This window comes from Ictidomys tridecemlineatus, chromosome 5, assembly GCF_052094955.1.
Source record: "Ictidomys tridecemlineatus isolate mIctTri1 chromosome 5, mIctTri1.hap1, whole genome shotgun sequence".
NCBI lineage: Eukaryota > Metazoa > Chordata > Mammalia > Rodentia > Sciuridae > Ictidomys > Ictidomys tridecemlineatus.
Window position 1 is genome coordinate 134,601,478 of NC_135481.1, and position 23,696 is coordinate 134,625,173.

The following is a 23,696-nucleotide window of genomic DNA, read 5'->3' on the forward strand; positions in this document are numbered from 1 at the left end:
CCATCATCCCAGGTGTGGGACATGTATAAAAACTCAAACTGAGCAAAAATATATACAACTCAGTAACCTTTGAAATAGATGTTTTTTTCTAAAGTTCTATTCTTTTGAGAAAAGAATGATTAGGTCAATGATTAGAGCATTCATATATATGAAAAATATATAAAGGAAATATGAGCTGTAGATTATGATTTCCAACCCATTTTAATGTACCTCTGCCAATTTCATTGAAATATTTGCAGAATTGAAAATTTGGGACTTAATGGGTTAAATTCTGTCCATTTTTTTTTTTTTTAGTACAGAAACATCAGCAGCATGTTTTTGGCCCCCTGGGTAAATCCAGGAAATGCTGGAGAAGCAGTGGGGGAAGGGAGAGATAGTAGCAAGCCACCACCCCTCACCTGCAGCAACTTCCTCCCAACTGGATTAACCGTGCAGCTTGGCAGTAGGAGTTTCAGTATGGAAATGGGAAGAGCTCAAGTCCCCAAGTCACTGTGCCAAGACCTCAGCCGACTGCTTGAGCCCTTGCATGGGCACTCTCTATAATGCAGGCACATGTGGAATGCTGCTCTGCATCACACACCTGTGGACAGCCAGTTACACAGCTGTCTGCCACCTGTGCTCTCTGGCCTCTACTGGATGGTGAACACTGACTATCCACTCTTCCAGAGCAGGCTTACTTCCCCAGGTACAGGATGAGGTTCCAAGTCTCCAGTGATCTGTGGGTCTTACAGCAATAGTCCCAACCCTGGCAACAACTGACAAGACCACAGCATGAAAAGCATGCTGCGGCCTGGGCCACACTCCATGCCAACAGAGCCAGAGCTTGCCTTGTTACTAGCACGCCTTGCCCACCTCCCATGTGCTGCTTCATTTTTCTGCACAGAACTTAGTACCACCTGATATGCCATTTGCTTACTGTGGATCTCATCCCTCAGCTGCAATGCAGGTTCTTCCCAAGCACAGACAGTGCTGGCTGAGTGAATGAATTCTACATCTTGCTCCCTGCCCATCTCTTAAATGTCTATTGTTGCCAGGTGCCATTCCTAGGACTTTCTTCCTGCCTCACTTCCTCTTTAGGAGAGCTGGCCCAGAGCCCAGAGTTTTGCCTATCACTGAATGCCACCAAACAGCTACACTAGAATGTTACAGGACTTCATATGTAATAAATTCAAACCTAAACCTTCTATTTTCTCCTGTACAAATCTGCTATTTCTCATGACCATCTTATTTTCACTTATTATTTTAATCAGTGTTATCCACAGGTCAAGCTAGAAGTGTTGTTGTCATCTGCAAGTCTTTTCTCTCTCCTGCACAGTATGCCAGTTCCCTCACTACTCTAAGGAGCTCTTCAACACTGACACTCCACTGTCTCTTTGCCTTTGGTCTTTATACCATCACACTTTCTAAGATCTGACCCCTTCAACTCACCCATTTATGAAGACACGGTCTCCCCCACAGCTTCCCCAAACTGGCTTACTCACCTGACTCTATGCCTTTGTGCATGTGGCTCCTTCCACTCTGTCCTGTGGCTGACCCCCACTTCTCTTCCAAACACCTGCTCAACCATCATCATCACTGGAAGTGTCCCCATTTCCCCCCAATGTGGTATTACAAGGTAAAGTGTGCTCAGACTATTTCCATCTTCCATCAGGCAGTGAATTCTGTGTTCAGCCAGGGTGGGGGCCTGACCCAGAATAAATCGAGGTTTAGAGAATGGACCACTGTCACTAGACCATCAGTGAAACACAGTGTCATGTGCAAGAAAGACACAGACCAGGGAAAGGGGGTGTGCTGGGGCTTTATTACTTCTCTGGACACCTGGACTCAGCCTTCTTTCTCAGTTTGGGGGTTCCAAGGCTCCCACCACAGAAGGGAGGAGCTGGAGGTTCCCTTGCTCCACACCAAGGAAGTTATGAAGAAGCAGGTGGCCCACGCCAGCCAAATGAGTGCTTTCTCCCCAGTCTGCACTGGAGTGAGGTGAGCAAGGGAGTGAGAAAGCTATTTTGCCCACGATGGTGGCAGCAACACCTCTCCCACACCCCACCAGAGCGAGTGGTGTGCAACCATGCTGCTTCTATGGTATTCCTAGGACAGTGGGGACATTTGCCCAGTTTCTCTTTTCCCACCCCCTTTCCAAAACTAAGCTTTCCTGTCCAATCTGAAAGCTACTCTATCTCCTTCCAAATAAACTCCATTTCTATTTAAGAATTAATTTTTGTTGCGTCTTACTGAGGAGTTGAGATAGTCCATAAGAGCTTTACCTGCTTTGCCAAGGCCAGCCAGCTAGGCCCTTCAAACATAAAGCTGGTTATGTTGCCACGGGGGACTCAGATGGGGCAGGAGGGTGGCTCAACTGGGTGATGGGTAAGATTCCTAAGTGAGTGCTGTTCAGGTGAAATGACTAAATGACCCAGCAGAGCAGTGCTGTTTGAGGGGTTCTTCCCTCGCCTAACATTTCTTACAACAGTCTCACTAACTCTCCTTTCCGATGCCAGCTATCGCTTCCTGACTGTCCAAGTCAGGCTGTCACTGAATTTTTCTGAGCCTCAGTTTCTTCTGTAATAAAGTGTTAATGACAGCCATGCCTACTTCACAGGGCTATTCCAAAGAATTTAAATAAAACAAACAAACAACAACAACAACAAAAATCAAACAGGAGAAATGCCCTGTAAGCTTGCAGTGTAGGACTGTTGCATGTAGGACCACATTGGTCATGTTTATTCTGATTATTCTGTCTCCTGCAATTTGGCTTCTGCACTTACTCTTCTCCTGAAACCACACTTATACTGGTCACGTGAGCTCCTGAACATGAAAGTCCGCACTGCTGGCTCTGCTCCATGCCATCCAGCCCTCACCATTCCTCCCTTCTCCCTGTCTGGGCAGCAGTGACACCCTACACACTCCCTCCTCCACACCCCTAGGCATGGCTTCCTTGTTCTCTGAGGCAGGTGGTCTCCAGGATGCTGCCTCACCCCTCTGCTCCTTTTCCTGTCATTCTCTTCCACAGTAACCTCAAAGTTTCCACTCCCCTTTACCATTCCTGGACTCCACCTCATCTGTTCGGTGGCTGTTGCTTGCTAATGCTTTTGCTGGTCTGAAACATCTGTACCTCTAATCCTTATCTCTCTGCAAAGCACAGGAACCAGTGGCTAGCAGGTAGGTGCTCAAAGAAATGTGTACTGTGAGTAAACAGAGGAGTGAATAAACACAGCCACCTAGCTGCCCACTCACACGGAAAGCATTCTGCATTGACCTCCCCAGCCCTGTCACCACACTCTTAAGTCTCCAGACTGAGCCAGGTCTTCTCAACTGCTCCCTGGTTCCACACCGGCCTCACATGTGGTCACTCCTCTCTTCCTACCCCCATCACATCATTATTCCTTGCCAAAGCTTTCTCTCCTCTCAGCCACAGTACTTCTGTCCCTCCTTCCATGTGAACTGTGTTATAGGCACAATCTAAGGACTTCTAGAGCTCAAGTATTTTCTCACACCCCTGCTTGAACATCCTCTGACTTCTGATGCCTATAAATGAAAAGCTAACTTCCTGCCTACCATTTAAGGATCATATTGATCCAAATTCCTTTCCCTCCATTACCCCTTTATACTGGTCTACATTTAGTACTTGGTTTTTCTAGAACACACCCTATACTTTCCCTCTTCTGTGCCTGTTTTTATTGCTTTTCCCTTCCCCACCCCTATTCTTATTCAGATCTGCCTCTCTCAATCTGGAACATTCTCTCTTCTGTGAGCCATCATGGCCCACTGGCCCCTCCCCATCCGTGCTGACCACTTCCCATCACTTGCCTGGTGTCTCTTCTTGTCAGATGAAAGCTCTGGTTGCTCTTGGGGCACCTATAAGAACTGTTTCTGCATGTGCTTCAGAAATTTGGAGTCAGCATTTCAAGATTCAAGATCAACCCCTGCCACATCCTTGGGCAAATTATTTAGCCTGTCTATTTTCTTACCTGTGAAAAGGGAACTTCATCTATCAATTACTACTTCCTTGGGCTACTCCAGGACCTCAGTTAAATAAACCACACGTAAAGCACTTAGCATAGTGTCATGGAACAGTGAGCGCTCAGAAAAGCATAGTAAACACTCCTAGAATCCATGAATAAACTCTTGTAGTGCTATAGAAAGCATGACACTAACAGCACAAAGGTATAAAAGGTGGTCTTCTCCCTGGAGGCCCTTATAGATTAGTTGCAACCAAAGCACAGTGCCTGGGCATGGCGGGGTGGTACAGTGTCCACACAAGCACCTGATGGAATGCCACTCACCACCCCCATCTGTGAGGACAGAGCAGGAAGGGGTTTGCTGACTCCATGAAATATCTGAAGGAAACAGGTGACTCCAGGCCAGGGAGAAGCATTTGTAGTAACACAGATTGGGGATGAACACGTGGTATCCCAGGAATGGGTGGGAGACAGGAGATGAGGCAAGTCTAAAGGGCCCAGTGACCATCCTATGGGCTGGTGGGGACTGTGTCAGGGCAGGTGAAGATGTCCCCAAAGTTCTGGGTGTGACACCAGTCCTGTCTGCTTCTTACAGCACAGATTGGGTTTAAAACATACATTCAATACATCTTGACATAAGTCCGGTGTTTAAGTTGACCGGGCAGCAGGCTGAGACTACCCTCAGCATCTATCTGTCAGAATGCCCACCAGTGCTTGGGTCCTTGAACTCCTAACCCACCATGGGGATGCTATGGTGCTAGAAAAATAGGGTCCCACCACGATATCCACAGACTTGTCAAAGGAAGGTTCTGTTTTTATTTTTTCTCCTAAAGCTCAATAGAATATAAGGTACCATACCTGTATGAGTGTCAGACTGAACACCTTCTGGTATTTTCTCAGCCTAAAAAGAAATTTTAAAAGCCATTAATTCTGGCCAGGCATGGTGGCACATGCCTGTAATCCCAGTGGCTCAGGAGGCTGAGACAGGAGGATTGAGAGTTCAAAGCCAGCCTCAGCAAAAGCAAGGTGCTAAGCAGCTCAGTGAGACCCTGTCTCTAAATAAAATACAAAATAGGGCTGGGGATGTGGCTCAATGGTTAAATGCCCCTGAGTTCAATCCCCAGTAGCCCCCCAACCAAAAAAAAAAAGCCATTAGTTCTGAATGCCTGGAAATCTTGCTGCAGTGAGCTTGGGGTCCTAGGGCTCTTCTCACATACCTTATTGTTGCCACTGCATACTCTGATAATGGACACATAGTGTCTAATTTTTCTGCAAATACAAAACAATGCATTATTTCTCTCCTGACATTAATTTGATGGACATGTAGTTAATTTTTCATTATGAAAAGAGCTCCTCCTTTTCACAACACAAAATACTTTAAGAGCATTTCTATTTTTTGGTGGCCAAGGTCAATAATAAGTGAAAGAACTTTACAAACATCCTCTGGTGTCTCTGGAGAAAAGAAGTGACTTCAGTAAAAACAAAATTTGTCCCCAGTCATGACAACAAACAGTAAAAAATAAATATTTTTAAAATGTATTGCATGTTGACCAACCAAGAGCCTTCAGTTTCCCAACATGCTATGGATCTCACTACCCTTTATATTGACGCCCTTTTTTGACTTCTGACAAACCATCTGTTCATAGTCACTCATGGAAACAGCCAGAGGCCAACACTGGGGCCAAGGTTCCCCCTGACCTTGGTTAACCAGACTCTAAAACAAAGCATTGAGAACTGAGCTCAGAAGCTGCTGACTCTTTCCCCCATTTATTTATTGTTCCTTCAGTTTTTTCACTTTTCCCCCCTTGATAATCAAATCCCTATGCACTTATCATTAAAAAAAAATTGGAAAGGACATAAAAGGGCATAGAATCAGAACAGAGAACCCACACAGATCCAGTTCCCTGAGGCCATCGCCAACTGGCAGCACAGCCTGGTGACATAGAGCACGTGAGCTGTGCAGTCAGTGCTGAGGGCTGCGCCTGGCACTAGTACACGCGGAAGTCCACACTAGGGTTAGAAACTGAATCTCTCTAAGCCTCAGTTTCTTCATCTGTAAAATGAAAACAATCATGGTGGCAGCCTCACAGGGCTGCAGTTAGGATGAAGTGGCCCGTCTGGCAAACATGAGGCGCCAAGGATGGTGGGAGACCTGCAATTACCAGAGCCAAGCTTCTCCTATTCGCCTCCTTTCTTATCTATGACTGATCACACACTAGGTCTGACTTCACATTTTGCTTTTTGCATTTAACATGATATCATACACTTTCCCTGTATAATTAGTGTTCTATGATCATCATTTTTAGTAGTTACATGTCTTCTATTGGGTGTTCCACAGTTCATATGCATAATTTTTCACTTTCCAAATTATTTCAATTAGGTTCTAAGATCAACCATCTGATTTTTTGTTTTGGTTCCTGATACATAATGATTTCCCATCTGTAGTCATATCTGTTTTACATAAGAATTTCCATAACTGATAGCATTTAAAATATTTTTAACAAATTTGGTAGGCCTTTGCAGAAATGGTATATAGGTTATAATCAAATTAGATACACATCTTTTAAATATTAGGGAGCATTCTTATCACACAGCTTTGAAAACTGACATTCTAGATGGATGTGGTGGTGCATGCCTATAATCTCAGCTACCCAGGAGCCTGCAGTAAGTTCCAGGTCAGCCCTGGTAACTTAGTAAGACCCTGTCTTGAAATAAAAAAGATTGGGGATTAGCTCAGTGGTAGAGCCCTAGGTTTGGTACCCATACCGAGAAAAAAAAGCCAAAACCAACCAACCAAACAACAACAAAATAAAAAACCAACCACGCAAAAATAAAACACCTGACATGCTGATTTAAATACTTCGGACTGTCCCAAGTCTGGTGTCTCTGGGCTGCAGGTGGAGGGTCAGCCTGCAGCTGTGAGAAAGTCATAAAGGAAACACTCACTACCCTGGGAGATCATTCTGGTTGATACCTGGCCTTATTACAAGGCTTTTAAGTTCTGCAAGCAGTTCTGAACTTAAGTATTGAAAGCAAATTTTGCAATAACCCAAAAAATTCTGGAATGCTAACTGAAGGACATTTTCCCCCCACTTACCCTCCCTGTCCAATGACAGGTATTATCTTCACATTTTGCTGTATACTATCTCCATTTTTCTTTTTGGTATAGTGAGTTCCTTGCCACTCCTATAAGTGGAATATAAGCATCATTACTCTTTGTGTTCAAAACATAAGCCCAAGAACATTTTCCACTTCAGTTCTGATTCATTTACCATTGCTAAAGCAATTAGGATAAAGAATGATCCAAATCCCAAACCCAATTTCAGGTAATACAACAATTCTTCCTTAAACATCCAAAAATAACCTCCTGTCACACTGCTGATGAAAGTCAGTCACCTCAATCTAAGATGTCCTGTGTTTTCAGTGGTCATCTGCTGGCAAGAGGGGTCCTGGGCTCCAAATAAAGAGCACTACCTGCTCCTCAGAACTCCTACCACTATAGTAGAGGAGGGAGCTTGGCCCAGCCCTTGATTTTAGAGAAGAAAAGTCTCAGGATGGGGCATGGAAGGAGCCATTCTGTGGCTACTTCCATCATGGACTGCTTCCAGCTTCTTTCTCTGAATGACTCAAGGCCTCCATGGGATGTGGGAGGGTTTCAGTCCCTCTTGCAGACAGGGTGGGAAGAATGAAGGCAGCCAGGACTAAACTTGGGTACCAAACTTGGGTAGAACAAACAGGTAAAACTTCAAAACGCAGGGGTGCAACTATGTCATGCCCTCAAGGTCAGACAGGCCTGATGATTCCCTCAGTAGGGAAGGGCAGTGCAGAAGCGGGAACATGAGAAGGGCTGTGCTGTGGTACTTCCACTTCTTTTGAGGTTTTAAGGAAGGCAGGAAGGGAGCTGGGTCTTATCACTATCCTAAAAGATTCTGAATTCAATCAAGCACTTTAAAATATATATATTCAGTTTGAATCCATCCCATTTACTGATTCTTGGTTTTAATTCTTGAGCTATAGGAATCTTATTAAGGAAGTTGGGGCCTTCTTCTTAGCAAAAGAAACAATCTGTGAGGTGAATAGAGAGCCTACATTTTGGGAGCAAATCTTTATCTCTCACACATCAGATAGAGCACTAATATCTAGGGTATATAAAGAACTCAAAAAGCTAAACATCAAAAAAAAAAAAAAACAACAACAACAACAAATAACCCAAACAATAAATGGGCCAAAGACCTGAATAGACACTTCTCAGAAGAGGATATACAATTAATCAACAAATATATGAAGAAGTGTTCATCATCTCTAACAATTAGAGAAATTCAAATCAAAACTACTCTAAGATTTTTCATCTCACTCCAGTCAGAATGGCAGCTATTATGAAGACAAACAATAATAAGTGTTGATGAGGATGTGGGGAAAAAGGCACACTCATACATTGCTGGTGGGACTGCAAATTGGTACAGCCAATATGGAAAGCAGTATGGAGATTCCTTGGAAAACTGGAAATGGAACCACCATTTGACTCAGCTATCCCTCTCCTCAGTCTATACTCAAAGGACTTAAAAACAGCATACTACAGCGACACAGCCACATCAATGTTTATAGCAGCACAATTCACAATAGCTAAACTGTGGAACCAACCTAGATGCCCTTCAGTAGATGAATGGATAAAAAAAATGTGGCTTATATCCACAATGAAATACTACTCAGCAATAAAAGAGAATAAAATCATGGCATTTGCAGGTAAATGGATGGCACTGGAGAAGATAATGCTAAGTGAAGTTAGCCAGTCCCAAAAAAACAAATGCTGAAATGTTTTCTCTGATATAAAAAGGCTGATTCATAGTGGGGTAGGGAGGGGGAGCATGGAGGAATAGACGAACTCTAGATTGGGAAGAGGGGTGGGAGGGGAAGGGAGGGGGCAGGGGATTAGCAAGGATAGTGGAATGTGATGGACATCGTTATTCAAAGTACATGTATGAAGACATGAATTGGTGTGAACATACTTTATATAGAAACAGAGATGTGAAAAATTGTGCTGTATATGTGTAATAAGAATTGTAATGCATTCTGCTGTCATTTTTTAAAAAATCAATTAAAAATTTAATATATATATATATATATATATTTTTTTTTTTAATTCAGGATCTTCTTCTCTAGTCCTTTCTGAATAATCATGCAGCTGACAGACCCCAAGCCAAGGTATAACAGGCTCTACCAGCCAAAACTCCATGGTCCCCAAAGGAGCAGGATGAATACCCAATAATGTGGGTTAGGTGACAGAGTTCTTTCTAAGTTTTCTGGTTGCCAATGGAAACAAAAAATTTCCCTAGCATAAACCATATTTACTTATAAATATATAAAAATACTTTTTATGAATATCATGTAAGCTTTAATTCCTACAAAAAACAGTACTACCTTAGAATGCTGTCAAAAAGATTTAGTTAATAATGCACACAGGCTCTTAGCCATGTCTTCATGTACCAGGAGCTTTCAGTAAGTAGCCTGCTGCAGATGCATGTGGTTCTGCACAGGCATCTATCTCCAGGAGAACCCTCTGCAGCATAGCAGTAAGGCCCACACCTCCCTTTTTTCCAGTACAAGCTAGTCACCAAGCTGGGCTTCTCTGGCTACTGATGCAGCCCTTCTTGGCACCCAGTGCCTTGAAAATTAAATCATCGTCACCCAGCTGTCCTACCACGGAGCCAGCATAGGGCTTGCACATGGTAAACAATCAAGGAACACTTGGGACTTTGTTTACTGAGAGGCTGAGGTCAACAACAGAATCCTGGCCACCAGGCTAAGGAATCTGAGCACTACATTGAGGGAGTGATGTGACAAAATTATGATTTAATAAGACTATTCATACGACAATATAAGGTGGACTGAGTGGAGGTACAGAGTAGGAAAGGGGGAACTGCAAGGGAGAAAAGAGGAAGCATCACAGAAGTTAAGGAAGGTCAAAGTTTAAAACAGCCAAATGGCCCTGAATCTGCACATTATTAGAAAAAGGTAAATAAGCAGTCATTTATCCTGCATTTAGTATATACTAGAGGAAGAACAACAAAAGGGAAAAAATTAAGAATTTCTAGAAGAGAAGAAAGCTGAGGTGTCTGAGAGGAGAGGAGACTATGGGTCCTAGAACCCTGACAGGGCAGTCTTGGGGAAAAGTAAAAAAGAGAAAACTCTATCAAGGATATAAATGGAGGATGCAAGGAAGCATGTGTGGGGGCTAAAATCAAGGTGCCTTCTACTCCTTCCCCAGAGAGAGGCAGCTGGGAACAATGGGCAGAGGGCTATGAGAAGAGTGGCTAGTGTCTACAAAGTTCTCTGCTAGAGCAGCTCCAGAATCTTCCCTCTGCTCCCAACAGTATCCAACTTAGAAAACCAACACCTAGAATCTGAAATTCCAGGGTCCACAGCCATGGCCATCTGACTACTTGCTGAAAGTCTCCATTCTGCCATGCTAGTTAATCCTCAGTGGACATCTCTGGAGGGATCACAGCACTGTGGCTCCCTGAGGTTGCTGCCCTCTCAATGAGCCCTTCTCCTGGAGAGACTGAATTAGAAAAGCTGTCTATTCTTCTGCCTTTCACCTCAGGAACCTAAGAGGCTTGATGGGCTAGTACTGGTCACTGACAAAGGATAAAGAAAGGGATACCTTTTCACTCTCCCCAAGAACTCTGAAATATACAATGCAAACAGAAGATTCCTTTTGGAACAAAGCAGTACAGGGGCAGTAATACGATAATCTTTCCTAGTCTTTGTTCACAATAAATTCAGAGGTTAGAAAACAGGTCTCCTGCTAGTCAAGTTTGAGGCCATCTATACCTAGTACCCAACAGTATGCATCCAGCAGACACCAAGTACATCCCAGGGCTTACAGCTAATCCCCCAACATCCCTCCCTATCTCCACCTGCCCTCCTCAGTGAAAGGGACACAGATGCATGTGGTCATCCTGGTCTTATCTGCGACAAAACCACTGGTTGACCCAAAATTCCAGAATTGGGACAGCCACTGTAGAGCCCCCTTCACAGCTACTGTGGTCTGGGAGGATTGGTGCTCTGTGGCTTCTTTCTGAGGACATCTTTCTCAGTCATAGTAGGGACCACTCTATCTGACCTGCGCAGTGCACCTTAGCATCTCATCATACATTTCAACCTTTGTTTCTCTCTTCCCAGAAGACCCTCCACTCCTTCTAGTAAGAAAACTAACCTAGACAGAAAAGTTGAAGGCAAACAGGACTCACACAGCATCTGCTTTTGACACTATCCTGACAGTGCCCCATTGGCCCTTCCTTGTTCTCAGGTCAAGGCAACCTTGTGGGCTCAGACACAAGGGAAAGCCAAAGGAAAGAGGCCTAGGCCAAGGGCGGTAAGCCTGGCATGACACCTGCCATACTAGGCTACAAGGTTGTGCTGTGGAGCATATACTGGCTAATGGCAACAGGGAGAGGGCATCACTTCTCCTGGCACCTCCACAGATCACTCATTTTGCAAATGTTTCAAATAATCAGATTAATAGTCCCTACCCAACATTTAAAAGTGAAGAAAAGTCCAGCAGAAAGACTGAAAGCGACTGTGAGCAGCAGTAAACTCTTCTTCTCATCTCACCTTAAAGCCTCATGACAGTGAGGCATGTCAGAGAAAGAAACATCTTTCAGACAGACTTTGCCCTTCTTCTGTCTATTATGTAACCACTCACATTATTATGTAATGATTCCTTCTATTTCCAACTCTGGAAAATGAGCCCTCTGAAGAAAGAATTCTCGTTGTGTTATTCTTTTTACACCAGGATCTAACATAGTACCTGACATACAGCAGGCATTTAAAAAATTCTGAATGAATGACTGAGGCTGGAGAATTTCTGAGCTCAGATATGCTCTGAGAAAGTGCTGTTTTCACTGGCACCCCTAACCCAGAAAAATGTGACAACATCTACCATGAGAAAACCAATTATCAGGGGCTGGGGTTGTGGTTCTGCGGTAGAGTGCTTGCCTAGCACATGTGAGGCCCTGGGTTCAATCCTCAGCACCACATAAAAATAAATAAATAAAGGTATTGTGTCCAACTACAACTAAAATAAATATTTAAAAAAATAAAACCAATTATTCAAAAGATCAATTATTCACCTATCATAAAGGCGAGAACAATGATTTTAAGGGTTAATTCAAGTTATTCTGCTTATAGTCCAATCATAACAAATACTTTCTTGACCTTGGATCCTCAGCTGCAAAATAGGAATAACAGGGACAACACTATCTATACTTCCTGGGACTACTCTTCCGAAAGACTGAGTACCTGGCACATGCAGTATTCAGGGAACATGCATACTCCTTCCCTCTTTATAACACAAAAGTGATAAAGGTACTGACTCCTACTTACCTTGCCTATCCTGATGCATGAATTTATAGTATCAAGCAATTCAGCTTTTTTTTCATTTATAGGCACTTCTGCTAACTCCTTCCCTATTAATTCACCTGACTGATAGCCCATTGTTGTTTCAAATGCAGGATTTGCATACTGGGGAGAGACAAAAGAAAAAAAAACATCAAGTGAATTAAAAAAACATTTTGAAAAGAGGACAACCTAGGTCTTCTATCAGGGCATCCTGTATTTTCCCCAGAAAGGTCAGGAGCTAGGACCTAACCATGGTGGTTCTAGAGCCACTAGAGTACAACCCCAGAAGAATTCTGGAGCCCTGAGAAAAGTGGTATCTGGCTGGGCTTGTACATGTCAGCAAGGACCATGGAAGGCAGCTGCTCTGGGACAGTCCAGGGGCTGCCAAGATGGTGCTATGTGGAATAAAACACCAGGCTGGGATGTGTAGCATTAGGCTCCACTCTCCTCCACACACTGCTGGGCTTCTGCAAGTTACTTCACACAGCTGAATCTCTAGTTTCTCCTCTGGATAACAGGAGGAAAATCCTGATCTTGCTTCTCTCATATAATTCAAATAAATAATGTGTGTAGAAAGCAGGCCATGAACTAGGAAGGGTTTACAAATACAATGCTTTATAGTTTAAGTTTCAAAAACAACTACAAGATGAGGAAAAATACTTAGCAAAGCTGAGATGTGTTGATAATGATGATAAAGACAGTAACAGATACTGTTTATCAAGATGTTTTCCTTGCTGGACACAACAATAAACACTTCATACACATTAACTCATTTAGTTCTCAAAACCACCTTCCCAAATGTAAGTGACTATTATTGTTTATATCATCCTCTGCACAGAGAAGGCAGATTCAGCCAGATTAAGGGTCTTGTCCCAGGTTGCTCAGTTGAGGTGGATGGGAACTAAAGCCTGGGCCCTCAACCACTGGCCTACCTCATCCCTCGGGTTACCAACTCCCAAAAGTCAGCACCAGCAAGAGAGTCACAAATTTGATTAAAGTGAGAGACTAGGGTGTGCCCAGATATAAAATCAAAATGGGGCTGATTCTCAGACTAAATGAATGTTTCTTTGCCATAACTATCCTTTTTGCTGTTATCCAAAGTATGAGCTATGCTATCTTAAGTGACAAATAACCCACTGTGCTATTAGGGTCTTCATTCTGTAATTACTAGGTCTCTTGTTTGTGACATTTTTAGTTATTGCTAGTAAGCTTCTGTAAGTATGAACTATCTTCAAAACCAGTGAAAGGTGTAAGCACAGTGAGGAAGGCTTGCAGGCCTATGGTCAGAGCACTGCCCCTATTGCAGTAGTCCTGCCCACCTAAGTAACAATCCTCTTGAATAAAAGCCTCTCCTTGCCAGGCACAGTTGCACACGCCTGTAATTTTAGGAACTCAGAAGGCTGGTGAGGGAGACCGCAAGTTCAAAGCCAGCCTCAGCAACTGAGTGATAACCTGTCTTAAGATTAAAAAATAAATAAAAAGGGCTGGGGATGTGGCTTAATGGAGAGCATCCCTGATTCCATCCCCAGTACTTCTAAATTAAATTAAATTAAATTAAAATCCTCTCCTTACTAAAACCACACAGAGTCTCTCTCTCTTTCTCAGTCCCCTCCCCCATCCCCTCTTTCCAGTGAGAAATAATGAATGTAACTGTGGTATTCCTACAGATATTTTCTAGAACCATAAGTAATTATTAATATATTTTAATTAATATATTTTCTTATCTAGAAAGCTTATTTTAAATATTCATTTTGATCTATAATCCCTTAAGGAAAATCTGGTCTCTTAAACTCCAAAAAGAAAAAAACAACCAAATTGGAGAGGTTCAATACTAATAATGAGAACAAGCAAAACAAGAAATCCAAAGGACAAATCTCCCAAATAACAAACCTGTATAATGTGGTCTTCACTTGTAATTTCAATTGCTTCTTGACTTTTCTCTAATGCAGTGAATATTGAGTTACAAGCCCTTTATGGATAGAAACAAAATAACTGATTAATATAAATACTACTAAATCAAATACAATCTTGGAGCATTATATTAGCTTATTTAAGTTGTGTTTTTGTCTGATGTATGAAGTTAATGTGTGCTCATTCAAGAAAAGGGAAGGGAAATACTAAAAGTATGAAGACGACACCCAGTGCTGCCCCAGCACTTCGGATCATCACTGCAGACGCTGTTGTCTTTTTTTCCCTTGTGAAGGGGCAGGGGGCCTAGATGGTCACACACCAGGGTCAGATCACAGCTCTCACAGCTGTAGGACCGAACCCAACAGAGTGTCTCTTCTCAGTATCAGGAGTGCTTGTCAGGAGAACTGAGCAAAAAATGCCACAGTCTGTCAGAGAAGAGACAATAAAACATTTGTAGCTATTATAGAATTATTTTAATTATTTTTCACAAAATTGGGGACATCTGGAACAACTAGCTTTGTTCCCTGATTTCTTCACTTTGGTTTATACTGTGAGCATTTTCTAATATCCAAGTAACAAATGTTTACTGATAAAAAATTTAAAATACAGATAAAAACAAATAAGATAGCATATCACTCCACTAGAATAATCAAAAAGACAGGTAATAGTATTGTAAGGAATCCTCATACACTGCTGGTGGGCACATACAATGGTGCAGTCTCATTTTGGGAAACATCTAGAAGTTATTCAAACAGCTAAACAAGGAACTATCATATGATTCAGCTATTACGCTCATAGATATATAACCAATAGAAATGAAAATATGCTTCACAAAAGTAAACACATATTTTCAGGGAAGTATTATTCATAATAGTAAAGAAGTATAAACAGTATAAACAGTCCATCACTGAAGAATGAAAAAAAAATGTGGTATATCCATGTAATGGAATGTTATGCAGGCACAAAAAGAACTGAAGTCTTGATACAGACCATGACATGAATGAACCTTAAAAAAATCAGTGTTAGTGAAAGAATCCAGTCACAGAGGACCCACATACTATATGATTCCATTTAATATGAAATGTCCAGAATAGGCAAATCTACAAATACAAAGTAGATATGGGGTTGAGGTTAATGAAAATGTTCTAAAATTGTGGTGATAGGTGTACAATTGTCTGAATACAATAAAAGCCATTAAATTATGCACTTAAAATAGGTGTATTATATGGTATATAAATTATCTTAAAGTTGTTTATAAACAAAAGAAATCAAAGTATCTGAAATCAATACCCAGACAATATCTTTTCAATCAATAATTACAGTTATTTGAGGGGGGGGCGTAGGTGGGTACTGGTGATAGAACCAGGGCTCACACAAATTAGACAAGTGCTCTACCATTGAGCTACATCACCAGCCCTTCTTATTTTGAAACGAGATCACACTAAGTTGCAGAAGCTAGCCTCAAACTTGTGATCCTCCTGCCCCAGCATCTTTAGTCACTGGGATTATAGGTGTGTGCCACTGCACCTGGCTTATCACTTTAAATAACCATAGAATATTCTATTGTAAAGTCATAGCATAAACGGCTGGAGATGTGGCTCAGTGGCAGAGTGCTTGCCTAACGTGTGAGGCACTGGGTGCAATTCTCAGCACTGTATATAAATAAGCAAAATAAAGATCCACTGACAACTAAAAAAAGCCATACCATAAGTAGTTCAACAAATCCCCTATGATCAGACATGTATGCTACATCTGGATTTTTTTCTATATATATATATATTTTTTATATACATAAAATAAAATAAAGATGTTGTGTCCTCCTCCCAAATTAGGAGGCTCTCTTGTCTCAGATTGGAAGGGGGCTATTCCTGGCTAGTTGCTCATAAAGTACCGAGATATTAAGAAATAAATTATAAACTTTAAGATAAACAACAGATAGGCACAGTGGTACCTACCTGTAATCTCAGTTACTTAGAAGGCTGAGGTAGGAGGACCCCAAATTTGAGGCCAGCTTGGGCAACTTAGCAAGACCCTGTCTCAAAATAAAATAAAAATGGCTGGGGATGTAGTTCAGTGGTAGCTAGTGGCAGAACCTCGGTTCAAACCCTCGTACTCAAAAAAAAAAAAAAAAAAAAAAACCCAAAGCTTTTACATTATTTTTTTGTATTATAAACTCTCTTTTTTTGGGGGGGAGCGGATACCAGGAATTGAACTCAGAGGCACTTGACCACTGAGCCAATCCCCAGCCCTATTTTGTATTTTATTTAGAGACAGGGTCTCACTGAGTTGTTTAGTGCCTTGCCATTGTTGAGGCTAGCTTTGAACTCATGATCCTCCTATCTCAGCCTCCCCAACAGCTGGGACTATAGGCATGGGCCACCACCCAGCTGTATCACTAAACTCTGTTGTTAAATAAAATTAAACAGCTCAGCCAGTAAAAATTAGTTTTTGGAAATGTAAAAATCAAGATACAGTATGTGAATTATACCTCAAAAAACTTAAAAACAGGGGCTGAGGATGTGGCTCAAGCGGTAACGTACTTGCCTGGCATGCGCAGGGTGCGGGGTTTGATCCTCAGCACCACATAAAATAAAATAAAGATGTTGTGTCCACCGAAAAATAAATATTAAAAAAAATTCTCGTTGTGTCCGCCGAAAACTAAAAGAAATAAATAATAAAATTCTCTCTCTCTTTAAAAAAAAAAAAAAACACTGCTTGTCTTAAAAAAAATTCTCTCTCTCTCAAAAAAAAAGAAAGAAAGAAAGAAAGAAAAAAAGAAAGAAAGAAAGAAAGAAAGAAAGAAAGAAAGAAAGAAAGAAAGAAAGAAAGAAAGAAAGAAACTTAAAAAAACAAGCTGAGCCTGGTGTACACACCTGTAATGCCAGTGGTTTGGGAGGCTGAGGTAGGAGGATCACTAGTTCAAAGCCAGTCTCAGCAATTTAGCAAGGTCCTAAGTAACTTAGAGAGACCCTGCTCTAAATAAAATATTAAAAGGGTCTGGGGGCATTGGGGATATACCTCAGTTGGCAGAGTGCTTGCCTCATATGCACAAGGCCCCAGTACCACAAAAAAGTGGGAGGAGGTGGCTCAGTGGTTAAGCACCCCTGGGTTCAATCCCCAGTACTAATAAATAAACAAACAATGAGAAGTTAGTTCTCATCTCTGATACAGCAATTTTAAGAGGGGACAGATGTGTGAGAAGTCCTACATGATTTTATCATTCTTTTCTAACTTTTTGCAGATCTGGTAAATTTTTTAAATGTTATATAATTTTCATTTGCTTTCTTTTATTAATAGTGTGGCTGAACATCTTTCCATGTTTATCATCTGCTTGTGTGTATTTAAAATTTTTTTCTACTGGAGTGTTTCAATTTTTAAATTCATTCATCAAAGCTCCTTATTTAAGACACTGGCCTAGTACCTGTCCTATATGAAAACAGTCATCACAGTGCCATTCACTGAAAATCCCACCCTTTCCCATGTTGACTTGCAATGTTAATCATATACTAAATCCTTAAATATACTCAAGTCTATTTCTAGACATTATATTCTAGTTTATTAATCTAGCATTAATACAAAGTTGCTTGTTATAGCTTTCTGGTGACTGGGAGAACAAGTTCCTACTTTTCCCAAGTCCCTAACTCATATTTCCATTTCCCTTCCTATTTGTCTCTTTCCCTTTTTAATGGACATCTCCATTTGGTTGTCACCTGGAGCAGGGCATAATGGGAGATGTGAACAGCGATGTAAATGTTAGACAACTGTGGAGAGCGTTGGAAATGCATTTTGGAATCTGGAGTTTATTTTGAAGGCAGTGGAGAATTGCAGGATAGAAATAGATGGAGTTATGTGTTACTTGAATTTGAAGAATGAACAAGAGGGAGCCAAGGCTAGATATAAGGAGATAGACTAATGGATTCAATAATCCAAGTTAAAAAAAACAACAGTAACCATAATGACAAGATGAAGTTAAGTAGACAAAACCCAGAGATACTCAGAGGTAAGATCAATAGGACGTGGTAAGGGATGGGCCTTAGGCGTGGATGAAGGAGATACAGGGGTTTCAATATATGTCCATAGGTTGGTGAGGTGTGTTAACTAAGCAATTTAGAAAGGTTTGAGGTTAGTTATATTTAGAAATGGGAAAAGACAACTGCAGAAAATGTGAACTATCTTTGCCATTTGCTACTTATAAAAATCTGAAATGTGAGTTAGTGCATTTCCTTGGATTTCATTTTCTGCATCTTGATTGGATAAAATAAGGTCCAACGTCATTTACTGCTCCAAAATTAATTCTGTTTTCTTCTAAGAGAGGGTGGTAGCATAATGTGTGGCAGCATGCCCTGTTAGGCTGCGGATAGCTCAACAGGGAGAAGGCTCACAGGTCCAAGGGCATGGGGCTACCTCAAGTTTCTTTGAAAAGTCTGGCAACTAAAGGGGCTCTTCTAGCTAGGCACAGTGGTGCACGCTGTAATCCCAGAGACCTGGGGAGTCTGAGGTAGGAGCATCACAAGTTCAAACCTCAGCAATTTAGTAAGGGCCTAAGCAACTTAGTGACACCCTGTCTCAAAAAATTAAAAAGGACTGGGGATGCAACTCAGTGGTATAGCACACCCCTGGGTTCAATCCCCAGTACCAAAAGGTAAATAAAAGGGTCCTTCTGTACGTCAAACCAGCCTCTACACAACTGCTGCTCAGCAGCACTTCTCCACTACCTCACGCCCTGCTTGCTAGCCATTCACTTCACTTGATCTATGAAGTACTTTTTTTCCCTGTATGTAGAGCCCTGCACTGGTTCTTACTAATCTTAATACTCTAATTCTGATCCTTGTTTTCTCTGTCTTGGGCATAAACAAACAGAATGATCCAATTCTCCTTGATCCCTGGTAAAGGAAAAGTTAAACAGTAGGACACCCAAGTAGTAAACTTAGAATGACAGAAAACTGCTGACTTTATGTCAAGCTGACATAATGTTACTAATTTTTCTGCTTTCCTTGCTCTACAAAGAGCTAAGCTTGAACTCATTTCACTTATTTAAAAAAAAAAAACCAACAAAACAAAAACCTGTTTATCAAGAGCAAATTATGTCTATTAAAGAAAAGTTAAAAATGTCACTACCAGAGATAACATTATTAACAGGTTGGGTATATGTAAAATACATGTTTTTCTTCAAACACAAAGCAGAACATTCAGCATGTGCAGTTTTGAATTCTACCTTTCCTCATTTTCTATTACTTTAGGGCCCCATATTTAAATGTGTCTCCATTCACTAACATGACCCTTTACTAGATATCCCAGCAGATGCCAAAAAGCCTGGATAAGCAATCACCACTGGATCACCCCATCTGGTCTTAGCAGGTCAGTTATAACCAAAAGATATCTACTTGTAGCATCATCCTGCATGGCCTGGAGGGCTTTCCAGAAGTGGTAGAATTACCTGAGTTTCAGTTGTGATCGCACCTCTCCAAATTCCAGCTGGAGCAGTTCATTGTAACAGGCCATGATACTGGGGTTTTCTATATACCTCTATAAACAGAAAGGGGAATTTTGTGGATAAAGAAAGAAGCATTTTAAAATAATTATGTATGCCAATAAAAAATAATTCTTCTAAACAAATTTCTCAATTTGGCAACTAAAATCTAAAAAATACTTTCAGTCATTAATGGTGAAAAGGAGGTAAGAGATGAAATTTGTAGAAATCAAGTCAGCTTTTTAAAAAATAAGGTTTTCTTTGAGGGCCTTAAGAGCACTTTGGTTGTAGCATGTCACTGACAAAGCAGAGGCTAGAATATATTGAGGAGGAAATTTGTTAACAATATCATAGTTATGTTAGGTTTTCAGAGTAAATTCAGGAACAATATTTTGTCCTCTAGTCAGACAAGCTCATGGTGAGAAAAAGCACGCTACACTTCACAGAGGAAACTCCTCCTCAGGCAATACTTTCCTCCATGACTCTCCAAAGTGGCTGGCTGGTGATGACTATCCCCCACAGCAGGAGCCAGGGATTTGCCCAGTGTCTCTTACTGATGTGGGCAGTAGCTTGTATAATAATCTCTGCATGCTGGAAACATCCCAAGGCAAAGCACATAATTTTGAGAAGCTGGACCAAGTCCACCATCAAAAGATGTAGTTCATGAGAATATCTTAGACATCACTGTGTTGTCATGTTATCCCTTATTATCCACAGGGAATTAGTTCCAAGACATGCCCCCCGCCCCCAACTCCTCCAGGATTCCAGAATCCATAGATACTCAAATTCCTTATTTAAAAATGGCACAGTATTTACATATAACTACACCATTCTCCTGTTACTTTAAATCATCTCTAAAATACTTATAATCCCTAATGCAATGTAAATGCTATATAGACAGTTGTTATGCTGTATTGTTTAGATTTAGTGATGGAAAAGTCTATGTGCTCTGTACAGAAAAAATATTTTCCCCATATATTTTCAATCTGCAAATGGTGAAATCTGCTGATGCAGATAAGGGACTCATGGATAGTGAAGGCCAACTGTTGTTTTATGCAGATGTTAAAATATTTATGAACATTTACTACCTTCTATTTCTGTAAGGGATTCTTCACCTTTACCCACACAATAAATGAATAATATCTGAGGAGGAAGCAGAGGCCTAGCAAGTGAAGCTCCACAAGCCGCTATCACCAGCCCCAGCCAGATCAATCTGGGCATATGGTTCCTCAAGGAGTTCCCTCTTTTGCCCTAATGAAGGCAGTTGTCCTGTTCAACAGCAATCAGGGTCTTGTCTGGATATCAAACAACTTAAATATTCAGCCAGTTTATGCCTTAAAAAGTTATGTGATCCTCAATTAAGCACTTAGTCTTCCTAAACATGCTTCCTCATCTGTAATAAAACAAGTAAGTAATACTGTTGCTGTGACCACAATGAGAAAAAACGCTGCCACCTATAAACTGCTGCATGAATATACAGAATAGCGAGTGCAACCCCCAGGAGGAACATCGAAGACTGCTGGCCAGAGGCATGATGGTTCCCAAGCCTGTAGGCCAAAACAGTCCTCCTCACCCAAGAGATCTAGCGGAGATGACATGACACACCTTCCAGCTTCCAGAGAGTGCTGGACCTGCTGCCCATGTCAGGACTCCATGGGAACATCCAAGAATGCTGCCTGTCCACACAGGCACTCAATGCTGACCAGGCAAGGACAGGGAGGAGGAATCTCTGAGCACAAGGCTTGAACTGCTTAAGCAGACAAGGGATGGTGGTGAGCCCTTGGGATAGTTGGGGCACATGCATTTATCCACTTCAACAAAGGCCCTCCCATGCAACCAGATGTTTCACTGGATACGAATATTAAATATCCAAACTTTTTTACCCAAAAGGCAAAAGTCAAAGTTTTAAAACCTGACATCTTGCTCCTTCTGTCTCTACTTCCTTTTTATTACCTTTGCCTTTATTCTGTGTATATAAATAACTCATCTTTACTGCCCTTCTCCAAGTTCCAATTCTGTCCCAAGGACCCCACAGGACAAAGCAGGTGAAGAAGGTGCAGGGATCCCTCAGGAAGCGGGCTGCTATTCCCTCAACTTAAAGAGCAGCAAATTTCCTCTCCCCAGTTCCATCCCAGGAGAGATCTGGGGCTATAAATTCTGCAGGCTTCTTAATATGATAGGACCTCACTTTCTCAAGGCAGATCAGACAGCTGCTGGACCTAAGCCCCACCTTGGTAGGCCTCTCCCAGTCTCTCTCAACACTTGGTTGTATGTTAAAATAACCCACAATTTGAAAAACAATATAGCATGCAATCTCCTCCCCAGACTCACCAGAGACACTCTTCAGGGACTTCTAATCAGCAATGAGAGGCACCAAATCCCAACCCTAGAGATTTTAGTCAGTAAATGCTCAATCACCAAGTCCATACGAGGGCAGAAAGGCATCCTCCATTTACTTTTCCATCCTAAGCCATGGCTAATGCACAAAACACCAAACACCAAACATCAAAGCTCATGGTGGTGTTGGTTTTCAGTTCAAGCTTCAGCACCACTGCCTCTAGGGCAGGAGACTTGGGAGAAACCCTTTCCCATTCTCTAGCTGTTCTCTGCATCCTATACACCCTTTTGTCACAAGAAGATTAGGGATTCTGGATGAGAAGATTATTTAGTACTCATGATCTCTGAGGAATGGCCATCCACCTGGATTACTCATCTATAAAACTGTGGGCCTGACATTATCTCCTGGTCTCCCTAGTCAGAGAGATTTTGTGCTTTTGCATAGAATGGTCTCCTAAGTGCATTCACCTAAAAGTGGTACAGATAAAGGCTTCAGGGAACACCCTGGCTAGTAGTACACAGGCAAGGGGACAGGAAGAGAGTGTATGTGTGAGTTACTCATGAATTTTCAAGCTTGCTCCATTGTAACTCAATTTACTGAGAAATACAAGGACCATGGTTGACAGGACCTTCTACTGGGATGCTCCTTCCCATTCACCTAGCTGTGCCGATGGACTTTCTATACAGAATTTTAAACACAGACTTTTGAATGCAGAAATTTCCAGCTCTGCATCTATATATTTTCAAAGAGACCTCATACAATACAAGGTTTAGTGGTCTCAGAAGGCTGCAGGGGAGCACATTAATAGCAAGGCAGTGGGAATAATCTATCTCCTTAAGTTTCATTAGAAAATGGATGATTTTAAGGGCACTGGCAATAGCCAAGTTTGCAGCCTCAGGGTAATATAAAAAGATCTTCAAAATTACCTGGGAAAGCTTTTTATTTTTCTTTGTGTGAATGATTTTCTAAGAAAATCATTTCTAAGGGATGAACTGAAGATCCACAGGAAATAGGTGGTCAACAACTCCCAACCTGGGACTCCTTGTTTAAAGGAGTCACCTTTATGCTGGTGGACTAGGTTGTTCTCACACAATTTAATAAGGATTAACGGAGGTCAGGGGATGGGGCAGTGCTACATCAGGTTGCACATTGTCAAAAAAAGGCGGGGGGGGGGAACAAAACAGCCACAAAACTATGCAATGATAATTTAATGTATCATTTTACATAAAATTGTGTATACACATACAATGTTCTGTGTTATCTGATATGATATTGATATTTCTGTGTTCTTTGGGTCTACTTTTACTTGCTACCTTGTTGATCTTTTATTATTAAGTTCCTTTTATCACTTTATGTGTTGTATAATTGTTCTTTTTTAACCCAATCTAATAGCCCATCTTTAAAGGGAAACGCCAGTCCACAGTTTCTATCTCACTTTATGTTTAAAACCCACTGTACATTGTTGGGTTTTTTCCTCCTTGTGTTTACCAGTTTGATCAAGTTGCTATAAATTTCATATTTCCTTTGGTTAATTTAAAAGATTTATTAAGCTTTTCTGTTCTATTAATGATTACCTTCATTTTCACTGACCTCAAATGCAGACAGATTTGTTGACTATTAT

At 41.4% G+C, this 23,696-nt stretch overlaps 1 protein-coding gene across 5 annotated transcripts in view; it reads right to left on the minus strand.

Moving 5' to 3' along the window:
* Pde8a (phosphodiesterase 8A) overlaps positions 1-23,696 on the minus strand; it is a 154,425-nt gene that overhangs the window by 25,023 nt on the left and 105,706 nt on the right. For all 5 annotated transcript variants that reach the window (XM_078051137.1, XM_005320179.2, XM_021722922.3 and 2 more), the window contains 6 exons: positions 19,705-19,793; positions 14,247-14,325; positions 12,342-12,479; positions 7,054-7,142; positions 5,174-5,225; positions 4,815-4,857 (listed from right to left, as the gene is read on the minus strand). In XM_078051137.1, the coding sequence (XP_077907263.1) occupies positions 4,815-4,857; positions 5,174-5,225; positions 7,054-7,142; positions 12,342-12,479; positions 14,247-14,325; positions 19,705-19,793 (490 nt within the window). The remainder of the gene's footprint in view (positions 1-4,814; positions 4,858-5,173; positions 5,226-7,053; positions 7,143-12,341; positions 12,480-14,246; positions 14,326-19,704; positions 19,794-23,696) is intronic.